At 33.7% G+C, this 15,979-nt stretch overlaps 2 protein-coding genes across 8 annotated transcripts; both read right to left on the reverse strand.

Moving 5' to 3' along the window:
- Positions 1 to 1,301: 1,301 nt before the first annotated feature.
- LOC122318745 (NADPH--cytochrome P450 reductase-like) lies at positions 1,302 to 9,843 on the reverse strand. 7 transcript variants are annotated; one of them, XR_006244904.1, is made up of 19 exons: positions 9,229 to 9,843; positions 8,210 to 8,269; positions 8,025 to 8,101; positions 7,865 to 7,922; positions 7,681 to 7,764; positions 7,526 to 7,562; positions 5,879 to 5,948; positions 5,536 to 5,730; positions 5,362 to 5,454; positions 3,945 to 4,170; positions 3,762 to 3,845; positions 3,501 to 3,652; positions 3,314 to 3,410; positions 3,029 to 3,178; positions 2,868 to 2,945; positions 2,653 to 2,775; positions 2,445 to 2,558; positions 1,650 to 2,084; positions 1,302 to 1,548 (listed from the first exon to the last, which is right to left on the reverse strand). XR_006244904.1 is itself a non-coding variant. In XM_043136340.1 (19 exons), exons 4-19 carry the CDS (start codon positions 8,033 to 8,035, stop codon positions 2,004 to 2,006), a joined length of 1,653 nt encoding a protein of 550 aa, XP_042992274.1. In that variant the 5' UTR covers positions 8,036 to 8,101; positions 8,210 to 8,269; positions 8,618 to 8,732; positions 9,229 to 9,366; the 3' UTR covers positions 1,302 to 2,003. The 7 variants fall into 7 exon arrangements, 5 of the variants coding, with proteins under 5 accessions (XP_042992274.1, XP_042992272.1, XP_042992273.1 ...); XR_006244903.1 differs by having other exon boundaries at positions 1,302 to 1,551; XM_043136340.1 differs by adding an exon at positions 8,618 to 8,732 and having other exon boundaries at positions 1,302 to 2,084; positions 9,229 to 9,366.
- Positions 9,844 to 11,824: 1,981 nt separating this feature from the next.
- Positions 11,825 to 15,336, reverse strand: LOC122318747 (protein ECERIFERUM 2-like). The gene is made up of 2 exons (XM_043136342.1): positions 14,690 to 15,336; positions 11,825 to 12,953 (listed from the first exon to the last, which is right to left on the reverse strand). The coding sequence occupies exons 1-2, from the start codon at positions 15,116 to 15,118 to the stop codon at positions 12,027 to 12,029; spliced, it is 1,356 nt and encodes a 451-aa protein (XP_042992276.1). The 5' UTR covers positions 15,119 to 15,336; the 3' UTR covers positions 11,825 to 12,026.
- Positions 15,337 to 15,979: the final 643 nt, after the last annotated feature.

The following is a 15,979-nucleotide window of genomic DNA, read 5'->3' on the forward strand; positions in this document are numbered from 1 at the left end:
TATTATTATTATTATTATTATTATTTTACTAAATAATTAAGTAAATTTTTTAAAGTGATGTTTTGAATTTTTTAAAAAAATATATTTAAAAATATAAAAAAATAAATAAAAAAATCATCACTGAGTTTTTAGTACTTTTTTTTGGTACTTGTAGAATTGCTTTTTGTAAAATAATAATCTGCCACTCACTTGTACAGCTGAGTAATGAGTAGTGCTCATTTTAAAAAATATATATATATATATATTTATTATTATTATTATTATTATTATTATTATTATTATTATTATTTTACATAATTGGTTAAGTAAGCGGTTATTAATAAAAATGTGTATTTTTTTAAATATTAAATAAAAAAATAGAGTTATATATTTCATATTATAAATATATATAAAATGTTTATATATCCTATCATATTTAATTGTATGTATTAGTAATCCATCTAGGTATATTATATATTGTTATTATAGATAATATCAACTAGTTACATATTAATTATTTATAAATTTTTATTACGTATTAATTATTTATAAGTTTTTATAATTTTCTAATTTAATAGAAATTATATTTTTTAATTGTAAAACTTCCATTAAATTTAAATTTATTATTTTAATTATATAATTTCTTAATTATTCAATTTTATTCAAAAAATAAAAAAATAAACAACTTGAGTCGAGCTCAAGTTGAGCTCGTAATGGAATCTTAGCTCACCGAACCGAACTCGAATAAAAATTATATAAAAATCTCGAATTCTAACTCGAGTTTTTTAAGCTAAACATAACTCGACAATCAAAGAACGTTCGATTACAACCTTACTTTCTATCATCCTCAAATTTGGATTTGAATTTTTTAGAATTTTTGTCCAAACTTTAGAACCTAGAATGTGAAAGAATTTATTAAACATTTAATGTTGCTCGAGTGAATTTATTAGATAGCATATATGTTCAATAGAAGCCATCTCGAGCAATGATATTTTCACAACATATTTCACAACAATATTATAGGATGAGGATATTTTTATAAAAGAAAAAACTAGTTGTAAACACAATTATGCACTAATATGTGTACCAATCTATTGTGATTGGTCAAAAAGTAGATTTTATTAAAAACAGTGCTAATTTAAATTTTAAGTATGAAGGAATCAGTATCGGTACGCAAATTAGTACGCGACTTTGTTTGTATGTAATAAAACTCTTTTATAAAATTATGTTACTTTTATAAGATGTTTTACAAAAATGCCCCTCATTTAAATCATAGTTGTGTGAAGTGTTGTGAAAAATATTGTGTGTAAATGGATGGAAAATGCTATATACTTGTATCTCATTGTGTTAATATGATCTAAAGGTTGATAAACAATATTACATTAACACAATGTAATAAGAGATACAAAAGTATATATACATAAAGTAACTCTTTAGAAACAAAAAGGTCAGGACTCAGGAGCCCCCGGATGCACAACTTGCAAGGCAGCACCATAGTATCAGAACCAGTTCACTAAAAACTCGAATGCACAGATAGCAACCCCATTCATTTTGGATGAATCGATCTGCCTGCTAAATTTATAGAAAACCACTGGCTGGTCAATCAAACTCCCCCAATAACTACAGTTGTTCATACAAAAAAATCCAATCCAAAACAACCTAATATTCACCTGTGATTATTCTGTTCCTGGCATCTTTGTAATTTGCTACTATGCTGTTCCTAAAAATGAATGCGCACCCTAATAGGAACCATGTTTCAGTTTCCACCATCATCTTTGTCCCATTCTGCTGCAACAATACCGGGAGGGCAGAAACATACCCACCGAAGGGGCTTGGACTGGAAGATAAATAAATTGACTGCTACATTCGGCCCCAGTGCTACAAAACAGCCAGGGATAGAAAATGAAAAAGTGGAATGCCACAATGTATGGTTCTTCCGTTCCAAGTTTCCTCATTATAGCCCCAGCCTTCGATGAATCCACACTTTTCTGAATGGTGACAGTTTCTATTAAAAAGTGGAACTGTCACCATACATCTCTAAGGTATCGTCCATCCATTTGGAGTTCCTTCACTATGGCCTCAGCCTTTGATGAATCCACGCTTACCTGAAATATATACCAGAAAAATATTTTAGAACAAGATTCCTCCAACAGACTACCAATCATGGGGTCCATGACAGCAATAATAGCACTTAACAAAATTAGCGGGATGAGAGGAGTGGAAAGTGTCAATTGGATGTTGCATGACACCAAACAAATTAAGCAAATAAACATTCAGAATAAGCTCCTGGCCCACTATATGTTTAATGATATAAATGAAGCAATACACCTGTGATGGCATGAAACTTAAAGAACAGAAGTAACACGCTGCAACAATCCAATACAGACATGCAAACACCTGAACCATATTATTTACATATAGCACTGAGAGATGATAACCTTTTGACACACACACAGATTATTTACCTGCTGCTGGACAATTGTATGCAAAGTCCGATGAACATCTCTGGCCATACCTTTGGCATCACCACAAACATAAAAATATCCCCCCTGAGAAATCAGACTCCATATATACGCAGCCTGTGCATGAAAAAATAAATTTGTTTGATGCAATGGGTACTTATATATTCATCTCATCAACAGCAACCTTTGCTTGCTTGCTTACACTACTTACTTTTTCCATCATCTTATGTTGAACATACTCCTTCTGCGGCCCCTCCCTTGAAAATGTAACCATCAGCTCTGATAGCACGCCTTGCTCCACAAAACCATTTAACTCATCTTCATAAATGAAGTCCTATCAACATCGATCAATCAGAATAAACAGTACTCACATTTATTTCCAAATAGTAGAGGACTTGAAGGTGCACATGGCAACATCAACCTTACCATCCGGTGATTTCTACATCCAAAGAAGAGTAATCCAGGGCCAATCTGCGCACCCACCTCTTTAAGGGCTGCTCTTTCCTAGACAAACAATTTTACCTTTCAACATTCATCTATTCAAACACTGTAATGGAAACCCTATTAGCCATAAAGTTATTCCAAACCTGTAGAAATCCTCTGAATGGTGCCAAGCCAGTACCAGGTCCCACCATGATAACGGGAAGTGAGTGATCAGCTGGTAACTTGAAATTAGATTGTCTAATAAAAATAGGAGCCCAGCTACAGCCATGGCTCTTCTCCAGAGGAACTGCATTCTGTTCTCATTCAATATGAATGAATGTTAAAACTTTAAACCTAAGTTGTATTACTAGACATGATGCATGTGTAGCATTGACAAACCACCATATACAATTAGCACAGTATAAGGGAACACAAAAGCTAAGTAGCACCTTCATCCAGGTTGAACATACTCCTTTATGAATTCTGCCGGTGGGAGTTGGACCATAAACTAAAGCACAGGTCACATGAACCCTATGGGGCGCAAACCTGAACAAAATATAGAAGCAGTAATATTAGTTGAAGCTGTATACTACGAGTAACCAGCCATGAGTACTGTAAGTACAAAGACTAATATACCTAGGAGAGGATGAGATTGAATAGTAGCGGGGCTGCAAACGAGGCGCTATTGCTGCAAAAAATACACCAATAGGAGGCTTTGCAGATGGGAACTCACCCATTATCTCAAGAAGACTTCTCTGACTCCCAACAACCCATTTTGAGTAGTCATCCTGGAAATGAAAAGCACAATAAACATTGACAAGAACATAATGAAAGACAAATATGAAACAAGGGCAAGGACGAGTGAAAAAACAAACAAACTTAGATTGATCTGATAACCTTTCCCTGAGGGGATGACAAAAACTTAAGCCTCTCTGCTTCACTAGGTTCAACGGCATAAGCAGCCAAAGCAATTAGAGCAGCCTGGAAGCACAGACAAAAGGAACCAGTAAAACAAGTATCTAAGTAACAAAACAAGAATGAAGAGAACGAAAATAACCAAGCAAATGTGAAAAATATAACCTTCCGAGGAGGACTTAATAGATCTGTGTAACGTGCTAATGCAGTGCGAAGTGTGCAAGGGCCAGGAAAAGGAGGTGGCAATGCGCTTCCAAGGGGTGTGCCATCATCACTGTCAACGTAAATAGAGAACAGCAAATCTAGTGGTTGACCCAACAATTTTCTAGCTTCTTCCACAGTTTCATCACAATTCTCAGCATAAACACCCACATGGTCTCCAGTTTCATACCTGAGAAAAAAAGGTATGAGTGATAATCATTAGTTAGAAACTAAAACTAAGGGTGCGTTTGGATAATGAGATGAGATGAAAACTTCTCAAAACTTCTCACAATTTCCTTCTCAAACATCACTCAAAGACAAAACATTTTTCAATTTCAAATATTCAACTTTTTAATCTAATCATTACCTAATCATGACAACTTTTACAAACTTCAAAATAAAACACAAAATTCAATACAGCTTTTTCAAACTTCAAAACAAAAATAATATTAAACCATTTCTCTCTCCTTTCCCAAAAATAATATTAAATCATCTCCCTCTTTTCCTAACTTTTTCTTTCCTTTCTCAAAACCCAATAAAACATCTTAACACAGACCATTTCACTACCATTCACAGAACTCTGAGATACTCCAAGTGTCCAAACAAGCCCTCAATTTCAGAACCTCTATTAAGTACAACATATTATACAGATCCAATAGTCATTTAACATGAGGAGGAGGGAGAAGGGAGGGATGCAGATAAAATAAATAAATAAATAAATCCTGGAAGATTATATATACAGCAGCCATTAAACAAAACAAAGGAAGAAACGCGAACTTAGACAAGAAATCTATACATATACTTCACTAAACTACACCAGGTCAAGCACTTCCCTCCATAATTACTCCCTTTTCAGACTCGGGGTTCTCTAATGAAAGGGTTTATTGTTTTATACATTATGATATGAAAGGGAAAAGCCATGATATTACGATTGAATGCTAAGCTTTAGCATAATCATCTAAGATTCCATTTAAGGCCTACAAGAGATATATATAAACACAAAATCCCTTAGCATTCCGATTGCCCAAGTGATAAATCTATTTATAGTCAAATTGTATCATTTGTGAAGTGGTACACAAAATATCACAAATAAATTGTTAAATGACCACAATCTGAATCTAATTATAATTCCCAAGGAATTAAAAAAACTGCAGAAAAATGCCCAGAGCAACTTTTTTTTTCTTTTTTCTTTTTTTTTTCTTTTTTTTTGGGGGGGGGGGGGGGGGGTGTTTTTATTTTGGGCATAGCCCGGTCCATGAGTGCCAAATTATGCTTGACAATGAAATCATCAACTTAAACTTATCACCAGGCATCCAAATATGTAAGTAGAGGTACTATTTTGTTTTTTATTAGTAGAGGTACTATGAACTCATGAACTTACGTAATGCCAGTCCCTGAAATATCAAACTCGAGATGTATGCAGGAGCGATCAGACTCAGGTTTGTGAAGCTCTTTTTGACCAGCAACAGTAACTCTTCAGGAAAAAGAATTAAAACCAACTTCAGTAAACACTAATAAAAATGACATAACCAATCACATGCACATCCCCAAGCACCTGCAAGGACGGTGTATATCAAATGAAGCTGTGCCATTTGCCATGTTTGAGTAATTATCATCACAAGATGTAGCAGTGGGATCATGAATCACTACTCTATATTCAGGAATAACAGCCATGTATGGAGTAGATCCAGAATTCACGTCATCCACATCTTGAAATAACTGATCTAACTCAGGCCACAATTGTTCCCTCCTGAAATAAAGCCACCAATTCATTACAGCAGATAACTGAAGTCATACCACATGCTAAAGCTCCATCTTCCTATAATTAAAATTCTATAAAAGAATATGCAACAACATTAAACTTATTTATTGTGTATTAAAAAGACTATAAAGCATACCAAGCAGCAAAATCATCCTCAATACATAGATCATCATCACCTAGACCAACTGGAATAAGACGCTTTGCACCTGCATCAACAACATAGGATTGAGTTCAAGAGACATTAGAAAGATTGTCAATGAAAACGAAATATAAGGCTTGACATCATGTAGGCACAGCAAAAGCTGATCAACAACTATGCTTTTACACAATTAACGTGTAACATGTGGGCACAGTAACATGCTTTTACCTGTTCGATTTACATGTATATGCTAGGCATACAGCAAAGTCACAATAAAGAAGAAAAAAAAAACCTAATATATGAAGCAAGAAGAAAACAAAGTTCTTGTTGAGAGTATACAACCACTAATGCTGATTCAAATGAATGCACAATCTCAGAAGTTTAGGAAAAAATTGAAAGAAAAGACTTGGATATAGACTTTGGTTTCAAGAGTTCAGACAACCTCTTTTTTTTTTTTTATTGGCACTAAGTGTCCGAGAATAAAGTCCAGACTAATCCCGGGGGTGCACAAGCCCTTGATAAGGAGTTTCTTGCAAGTGCATCTCGGGTAATTCAAGGGGAAGCTCCCCTAGTTTGATGGCCACTAGAAATTGTTTGCACCAAAGAGAATTCGAATCTTAGACCTGGAGGGAGCATACTACTAAGACCAAGGCCTTTACCACCTGAGCCAACCACTAGGGTTAGTTCAAACAAACTCTTTTAAGGATGATCTATCGATTATGGTTATCCAGCAACCCAAATTAAAAGATTCAACAACAACATGGGATGGCTCTACAGAATCTTTAAATAAAACAAACTTGTTAAATGAGGTTTGAGAAACCTAAAACATTGTGTGACAATATGGCAGCAGTGCAGCATTTTTTATTTTTTATTTTTTAAGTGCGGTGCAGAAAAAAATAATTTAGATGAGCTCAAGCAGAAGGGCCATTTCTTCCCATCACTCAATGAAATCAACACTTAACATAGAAGTATCAGAAAATTAAATACAAATCACTAAACCCTAAAATAGCATAACAACCCACACACACTATTTCCATATTAATAGAATATCTTTTATAACTAAAATTTAAAATTAAAAAAAAAAAAAAAAAAAAAAAAAAAAAAAAAAAAAAGAAGAAGAAGAAGAAGAAGAAGAAGAAAAACATAACACCCAACACACAGCTGAAGTATTCACCAAGAATTTAGTCGAAGGTTCACAACATGTCAATTAACAAACCAATATCAATTATAGTCACCATTAATAAACAGTGCTAATATTCTGATAAAGCAAAGTCATGGCTTTTTTCATAGAAATCTACAACAACTACACAACATTTCAGGCAGTTGAAGTAATAAAAAATCCATCTTGTTTTACTGTATCCAGAATACATGCAGAGAAAGCATTAATTGAGAGGGAGAGGGAGAGGACATCATAACCATTTACAGGATTAGACGTTCGAAGGTGAGAAGATGCTTCTCACGATAGTGAATGTCTTTTTTTTTTTTCCTTGAGAGTGCATGTCAATATTGAAAAATTCAGTCAAACCTCCAAGTTGTCAATAATAGTAAATAAAAAAAATATTAAAAAAAAAAAAAAGTTAACACTGTGAGACTCCTCCATAAAGTAAGGCCATGATAACAGGCATATGATGAAAAAGTCTATACCTTGTTCACTAAGTTGTTCATCAACCACCTTTCCAATCTGTTCCAAAAAGGGTGTCATCACATCTCACAATTTTTTTTGATCAGTAAGTTTGTATTGAATTGTATCTCACAATTATGATACAATAAGGATGAGCATGCACAAATTACAAACTTACCTTGTTGAAATGTTCATATTGCCGGTTACCCAAACCAAAAACACCATATCTGAGTTGTTGAAGCCATGAACCCCTATCTTTCACCTAGAAATAAAACCGACATATTTTCAACATAACAGATAAATGTAGAAAAAATGTGAACTTATAATTTGTATACATTGTAGATTTGAGTAAATCTACCAACCTCAGTCAACCATTTATAAAATCTTGCAGCATTATCAGTTGGCTCCCCATCTCCATAACTACAGTGTCAGGCTCAAATATATTGAATACGCCATAATTTCCAAAAGGAATCTGCATTCCAAATTCAATATAACACCAGTACAGTTAAAAGTCCATCTTACGTGGCCAGCATGTAAAAGGTCAAAGTCTCTTTCTTCAGCTTTTCTCCATATTGATCATCATCCGCAGCATAATCATCCTATTGCAACAATAATCAATCAGCACTCTAAATAATAAATTTCCCTCTCAAAGAAGCAACTACCCGTGCCATGATTCAATGTCATACAGCAACTCCAATCCAACGTACCAGGTCAACAACTTTGACAGCTGCTTTATCATATCTTGCCTTTATCTCCTCAGCTAAAGCCTATAGTTAAAAATTGCTCACCTTAAATACTAAAAAAGCTGTGTAAAGTCACAAGTTTAAATAAAATAAACTGCTCATTGAATAAAAAAGGAAAGAGAAAAAGATCTTTTATTGAGGAACCAACCATTGAAGTTCAAGACACGCATTAACATAAGTTTTGACCTTGCAGGATACTGACTTAGAAAGGTATATCCCTTACTGTCGTGATCGTGATCTTCCAAACTAGATTAGCGAAATATGTAACCATACTAACTTAAAGCCCCGATTAGTAATCTTGTTATGTATGCCAGACAACATGCCATCGTGCAAGCCACAATACTTGTAGCTAGTACTGGAATGAACGTTAACCTTTTCGTGTTCTCATGATTGCACACCAGACAGGCAACCCGCCCGACACTTGGTACAACAAAGCCGTTTCAATTTCAGTAAAACCAAAGTCACGGCCACAGCTCCATCAAGTCACCTAAAGCGTAAAGGAGATGTTAATAGAAGTTGCAGTCTTATCAACCATCCCGAAATTCCTCGGAGGGTTCAACGAATAAAAGTTCATGAAGTAAAAAGAAAAAACATTTCCAACAATCACATTTATCAAATTAGGCTCAAGTTTATTTATATTAGCCCAAAACTAACCCAGATATAGATTGGCTTACATTTATAGAGTGCCCCTCTCGCATTGGGAACAAACACAACGGCAAAGTTTTCTCCTAATTTCCTAAATGCAAGACATGCCTAATTAACACCCAGTATCACGTCCAAATTAATCCTTATTCTAAACAAACCGGAATTTCATGGCGTCAAGCATTTTGCAATTCCCACAAAAATGAATCGGGATCGACCATGTGAGCCAAATTAAACACATATAGACAAAAGACAAGAACTACCGCAAACCACTCAAAACACAAATGAACACTCAAATCAAAACCTCAATTACCGAAAAGAAGGAGAACTAAATTGACCACCTTAGCGAATCCCTCCGCTGTGCCAGTCTGAGTACCGAAGAAAACGGAAACCTTAGTCTTCCCGGACAGCGCATCCAACTCGTCCTCCTCCTCATTGACCGAAAACTTGGGCACCACCACCGGCTTCACCTCGCTGCCGCTACTACTACGATCCCACGTTCTCCTCCATACCAACACCAACAGCCCGATAATGACGGCAACCGACGTTGTCACGATCACAACCGCCGAGTCTGATTCTGACCCACCCAGCGATATCCCAATAGCCGACTCCAGCGCCCGTAGGAACGAACCCGCATTGGAACCCGTCTTCGCCATCCAAATTTCAAGCTCGAGCCGAAATTTGAAGCTCCAAACAAACAGAAGAAAAGCTTTCACAAAAGGTCGTTACGCTTTTTATGAGACGGCGGAGATCTTTTCTTTTTCAAATCTCTCTCTTCCAAAAAGACATCGATCTTTATGAGAGAGCCCTAGAAAGACGGTGGTCGGCGATGGAGATAGGAAGTCAGAGACAGGGACAGGCGTGGAGACACGAGCTACCGGCGGGTGGGCCCACTTTATCGGTGCTTTTAATGAGCAGATTTGCCACTTTATTACTTCTTCCTAGAATTTCTTGGTAGTTCCGAGGATTAATACCGGCAGTTGTCTAAATTTTACCGGCCAACAATCTTAACATTTACCGGTTTGGAAAGGGTGGTGAATTGAGATAAAGTTTTTCCGACATTTCTCATCCAATGTTGCATTTATTTTTTATTTATTTTTAAATCTTTTTTATATTCTTAAATATTTTTTTAAAAATTAAAAAAATTCACAAAATCCATATTTACTTAATTACTAAAGTTAGAAAAATAATAATAATAATAATAATAATAACAACACAACAACTCGTAAACACTCAAAGCATTTCTCTTATGGCAATAAAACCAACTCTTTTATTATTATTAGTTTTTTTAAGAGAACTGTTAGGTTTGATTTTGATCATGATATGAGATGGTTTAGATATAATATATAAATTAAATAATATATTATTATTATTATTTTAAAATTTTAAAATATAGAATTAAAATTTAAAAAAATTAAATTATTTATTATATTTTACGTAAAAGTTTAAAAAAATTATAATAATAAAATTAAACCAAGCCTTAAAGTGTTTTTGTGAGATTTATTAAATTAGTTTTATAATAAAAAATTATTCTATAATTTAATTTATCATATTATTAATTTATAATTTACTTTTATATAATTATTTTATTATTAAAATATTTTTATTTTTTATTTTTTTCAATATAAGCAAATTTTGTCGTTCTAAATTTAATTGTTTTTACTTGTTTGGCTCCAAAACATGGGAAAAGGGGGTGTAATTAATTTCGCAGTATATATACATTTTCGCATTCTTATGTAAAATAATTAATTGAATCTCAAAAATATTTTTATCATGACTTTTTTCTCTACTTTTCAAGTATGTCTAATCATTTTGAAAAATAATAAAGTCTATTATTAAAAAATTAATTTTTTATAACGTGAATTTCATATTTACTCAATTTTTTCAAAAGAGTTACACGGTGATCCACAAATATAAATATTATTTCTCTTACAGTAATTAGGTTGCATTAATTATAACATTAGTTAGAAAAATACTTTTAACCATAAAAGTATTTTACAAAAGTAAACTTAAAAATTAACATAAATTTATGTAGTATATCAGATTACAAAATTAGTTTTACCGTAAAATAGATATAACATATCACATTAAATCAAGTCAGTTTATGAATTTACTTATGTAAAATCTTCAATGATTAAAAAAATACTCAATACTTTATTATTAATGCTATGGACAACATTTGGTTATTAAGGAACATGATTGTTCATGACATGAGTCTTTTACCCCAAACATTGAAAGTTTTGTTTCAATACATTAAAGATTATAAGAAACACTGTAATGCATGGGACAATAAACAACTTAATGAAAGCCATAATTGGAGAGCGACACCTAGAGATCGGTACATTCTATTATTTGATATAGTTGTAAGAAACACAGGCAACACAACAACAGCAATATGCAAATTAGACGATGGCTCTCCAATTTTTGTCATAACAAAGTTCAACCAAAGTCAAAATCCAAATTCGAGAGAAGTCACTGCAATATACATAGGAATCACAAAAGCAAAGGTGAAGCAAGTCAATAAGCTTATCATTGCAAGAGGCTCCCTATTTGTATTGCAAGCTGTGAATAATCCTGATAAAAATTCAGATTGGATTATTCAATCTCTAATCAATGGTATCAGAAGCAAGCTGCAATATTTTGAAAATTGAAAAACTAGAAAAATATATTGAGACCTAAAAATATATTTGATTATTCAATCCAAATTGATGCGTGCATTGTATTGTGCAATAGGCAGCTTCCATGAATATCTATAGAAGCATTCACCTTATCTCTATTCCAGTATTCCCCATTATCTGTTAGATTTCTACAGTTGTAAAGACGCTCCTGTTAATATGTAACTCTTAGACATCCTCTAATGACTTTGTAGCTTGAACTTCCTTTTTTTTTTTTTAAAAAAAAAAAAAAACAACTTAAAATATAAAGAGGAGCTGGAAGTACCAAATGTAAAAACTGTTGAGAATATAACTTGGTAACAAGATACATACATGAGAGTCCATAATCGAACAAAAGCAGCACATCACCAAAGAAAAACGTTTTTACTATCAAACATCCTAAGAATCCTATTCTTCAATTATTTCATCATTACCAAGCATCTCAGTTTTCTTATATCAGAACATATATATATATGTTTTTTCCTTCAAACGATATTCCAATCCCTTTCAAGCTTGCTTTTGAGCAGACCAAGTTGATTTTTAGGTAAAACCATGGTCACTGTCACTCCATCTGCAACTGCACCAACATGACCACCACCTTCCCCTTGGCCATTTGTTGGTCCTGGAAGCACCAAAACAACACCTTCATCTCCAACCCCATTGATGGTATAATTGGCAAAGACAGGCCAATGTCCCTTCAACTCCAATCCATAAATATTAGTTTCTTCCAAATTCACAAACGTCAAGTTAGCTCCATATGTTATAAAATCTCCCTCCCCATTTCCTTTCTCCACCAATATTTCTTCATCTACACTACCAATATTATTATTATTATTGATCTCCACTATTTTTTGAGATATTAGCTCTACCACTGCAGAAACATCAGCTTTTGCCACCGAGAAATCTGCTTCAACCATGCTCATGAGCACCATGCCATTAGTTGGATACCCATTTTCCCCGTTGTGAGAAGTACTCGTGCAGACTGTGACAATCCTTGGGCCCAAATCTTCCCTGGTTTCAGATATATATTTCCATATTACTGCAGAGAGAACTGCAAAATGGGAGGTACTCTGGGCTGCTAATTTGTCATCTGCACAGATATTTGTTACCATATGCTCAAGTTGTTTGGCGGTTACTGGGAAATAGTCCGTCTCCATGTTACAGTCATTGACAGTTAGCCAGTGATCATCTCCTAGCGGGTCCACCCTTTTCATGGAAACTGATTTCTCGCAACTTGGAGGTGGGAATTTCATTTTCACTGGATTTGGGGTTTGGAGAGATTTGGGTGGCATTTCATGACCAGACAAGATCTGACCCCACATGTTGATGAAGGCTGAGGCTGAGAATGCATCTCCAAGAACATGTGCCCAGCTAAGCCCCAATGACATTCCTCCGCATTTAAACCGGGTGAACTGATTGCAAGCATGCAGTGACAATATGGAAAAAAGTATTCAAATTTTTTTACTTCCAAGATTTTTCCAATGGGGTTATAAAAAAAGAAAAAGAAAAAAAAAAAAAAAAGGTATTTTGCATTTGGTGCTTGGTGGACATTGTAATGCATATATGAAAAAATCTTGACAACCTCCCAACACTCCCAACACCCCACTTTTTTTTTAATTTTTATTATTTTATCTTTTATCAAATATTTAATATATAAATAATGAATAAAATAATTAAATTAATTTAAAAAGAATAAATTCAAAAAAAATATTAAAAAATTAAAAAAAGGTGGGGTGTTGGGGTGTTGGAAGGTTGTGTAGCAAAACCCTGCATATATATATTCGAGGGTAGGGGACTTATTGCAGATATATAGTCGATGGGTATTCTCAAAAAAAGACAGCAAGTCCTCGACCTAACAGCAACTGCAACTGCAAGTTCTCAAGGGGAAATAACGAGAAACTTGACAAAAAATCAACCTAACAGCAAGTTCTCAACGAAAAAAAAAAAATTGTAATGATTTGTACATGTTCTAAGTGTTAAATATTTTAACATGAAACATTAAATATAAGGATCTTCAATTTTCTATGATCCATGATAATAAATAATAATAGTTAGAAAACGTACTCAATTCCTTCCTTTACAGTTTGATAAATAATATAACCTGATTACGAGAGAATAATCAGTCTAACAACTTTATCTCCAAATTTCTTCCGATAGCTAAAGGCACAATTACATTATAGGTGAGAACTCTTAACTCTTCAGTATTATATCTAGACTTCTGACAATCATAAAATCTAAAAATTTTGTGTCCCACTATAACTAATTAATTAAGTGATAATATTTAAATTAATCTAAACCCATTAGGATATGGGTGTGGGATATAGAGTTTTAATGAAACATTTATACTAAGTATATAAGTTTCGTGTAGATCTTTCAAATAGAACTCATTTTTTTCCGAATGGTTCACGTGAGGTTTGTATACATAAAACTTATGTATAACTTTAATAACAAAAATGACAATTATGATCTAATTAGCTGGTCCTGCTAAGGGCCAAAACTTTTAAATTAAGATATTATCTAGTTATATCATTCAAACTACTCTTAGCTTCAAAATCTTATTTCATTGCTAGCTAGTTATAATTACTTCCAGAAAATCATGGATAAATTTCCTTTACAATAAGAATAAGATCCAGTGAGATAAGAAATATCCACTTAGAATCAAACATAAATTATTTGAAAAAAAATGATTAAATTCATATTAAACAAGACCAGAACACCAATATTTTACTGCAAATTAATGATGATCATTGTCCCTCCATTGACCATTCCACATTCCTTCGTGCTTTATCACTGTGAGCTGTAAAATTCATTTTCCTGAAAGTCTATACTCCTCTCCATGACTTATCCCTTATGTTTCCAGTTTTCTCGACACATATCTACTCGTATTTATTCAATAATGGCAGACAGTGGACATGACAGAAAGTACGTACGTAATAGTATTACTGTTTTATTTTCCTCTTTATCAACTGTATTATTTGAGAAGAAATGCTCGTGAAAGTTTTGGCTAATGATCATCATTATTCATCCTTAAACTAAACACGGCATTAACGTATTGAAAAAACAGATCATACATATAATATATAATCAATTCAGCAGAAATTTCGTACTTCCAAAATTTTATATTATATTATATCTAGCTAGCTAGTACCTGTATAATGACCAGAGGCGAGAAAGCAAGATCAGGACCAAGAACTTGATTATAAACAAGACTTCCATGAAAGCAATGATATTTCATGGCCAAAAACTCTTCAATGGAGGTGTCGCAATCCGCTTCAACAATACGCACACCGCTATCGTTGCACTTGATGAATGGCCGGCCTGTTTCGGATCTCCGAACCCTCCCGGAAACGGTGAAGTAGTGGTCTAGACATTGGAACATGGGTTCCTTTAGGTCAAGTATTGAGAGCCCCTCAACTGCTTCACGCCTAAAGAAGTAAACCCCCTGAATGTAATGGAGCTTCATGGCCAAGTCCATGTGCGTCAGCTCGTGCACCTTGTTCTCGCCGGTCACAGTGGCCGGCACTACCGACGATAGCTTGAAGTTAGAAACCAGGCTTCCCATGTTTTCCGAGCCCATTTTTCGTTGTGATGTTTTTTGGGTGAGTTTACTCGGAGAATTTAAAGGAGATCAGGACGAAGAATGTGGAAGGGAACTAAAACCATGCATGCAGTATTATAGTACTGATCAGAGTTGAGGAGATCCGTTGTCCAGAGAATTAGTTTTCCAGGCCGGGGGAAGCAATTAAGTCTCCATAATTTGCATTTAAAGCAGACGCCGTGCATGCTGCAACGAGCTGTGTCGGGACTGTTCTATTTATCAAGGAGTAGTGATAGGCTTAAATTACTACCCGATAACTATCCATTTACTATTTTATATTTGAAATTTTTTATTTTTTTATTATTTTTTTAAGTATTTTTTTAACATTCTTAATTGTTAAGAAAAAAATTAAAAATATATATAATTTTATTAATAATTATTTCTTTAATCATTAAGTAAAATTAAAAATTAAAAAAAAATCAAATATACATAACAAGAATAATAAATGGGTAGTGGGATGATTGTAATTCTTTCATTTTCCTTTATCAAAGGAGTCTTTCTAGCTCAACATGCATGTGGGGCACCCCCTAGTGCCCAAGTACTATGGATATCTTAATGAGCAGGGAGAAAAAGAAGGACGGTAACCGCTGGATCAATTGAATGTGTTCGTTTGTTGTTGTGGAATGGTTACAGCTAGCTCGATTCTTGTGTAAATGAATATATATGAAAAATGAGAGATGAATAATTAAGACAAACTTCTGTGGACCTACCTAAAAAAGTAGAAAAAAAATCTACTTTTAATCAGAGAGACTATTTTTTAACGGAAAATTTATCTATTTGATACTTATACGTAAAAATTTATCTTTTTTATGAAAAAACTAGAAAAAAATTGATCTTATC

Source organism: Carya illinoinensis, chromosome 8, assembly GCF_018687715.1.
Source record: "Carya illinoinensis cultivar Pawnee chromosome 8, C.illinoinensisPawnee_v1, whole genome shotgun sequence".
NCBI lineage: Eukaryota > Viridiplantae > Streptophyta > Magnoliopsida > Fagales > Juglandaceae > Carya > Carya illinoinensis.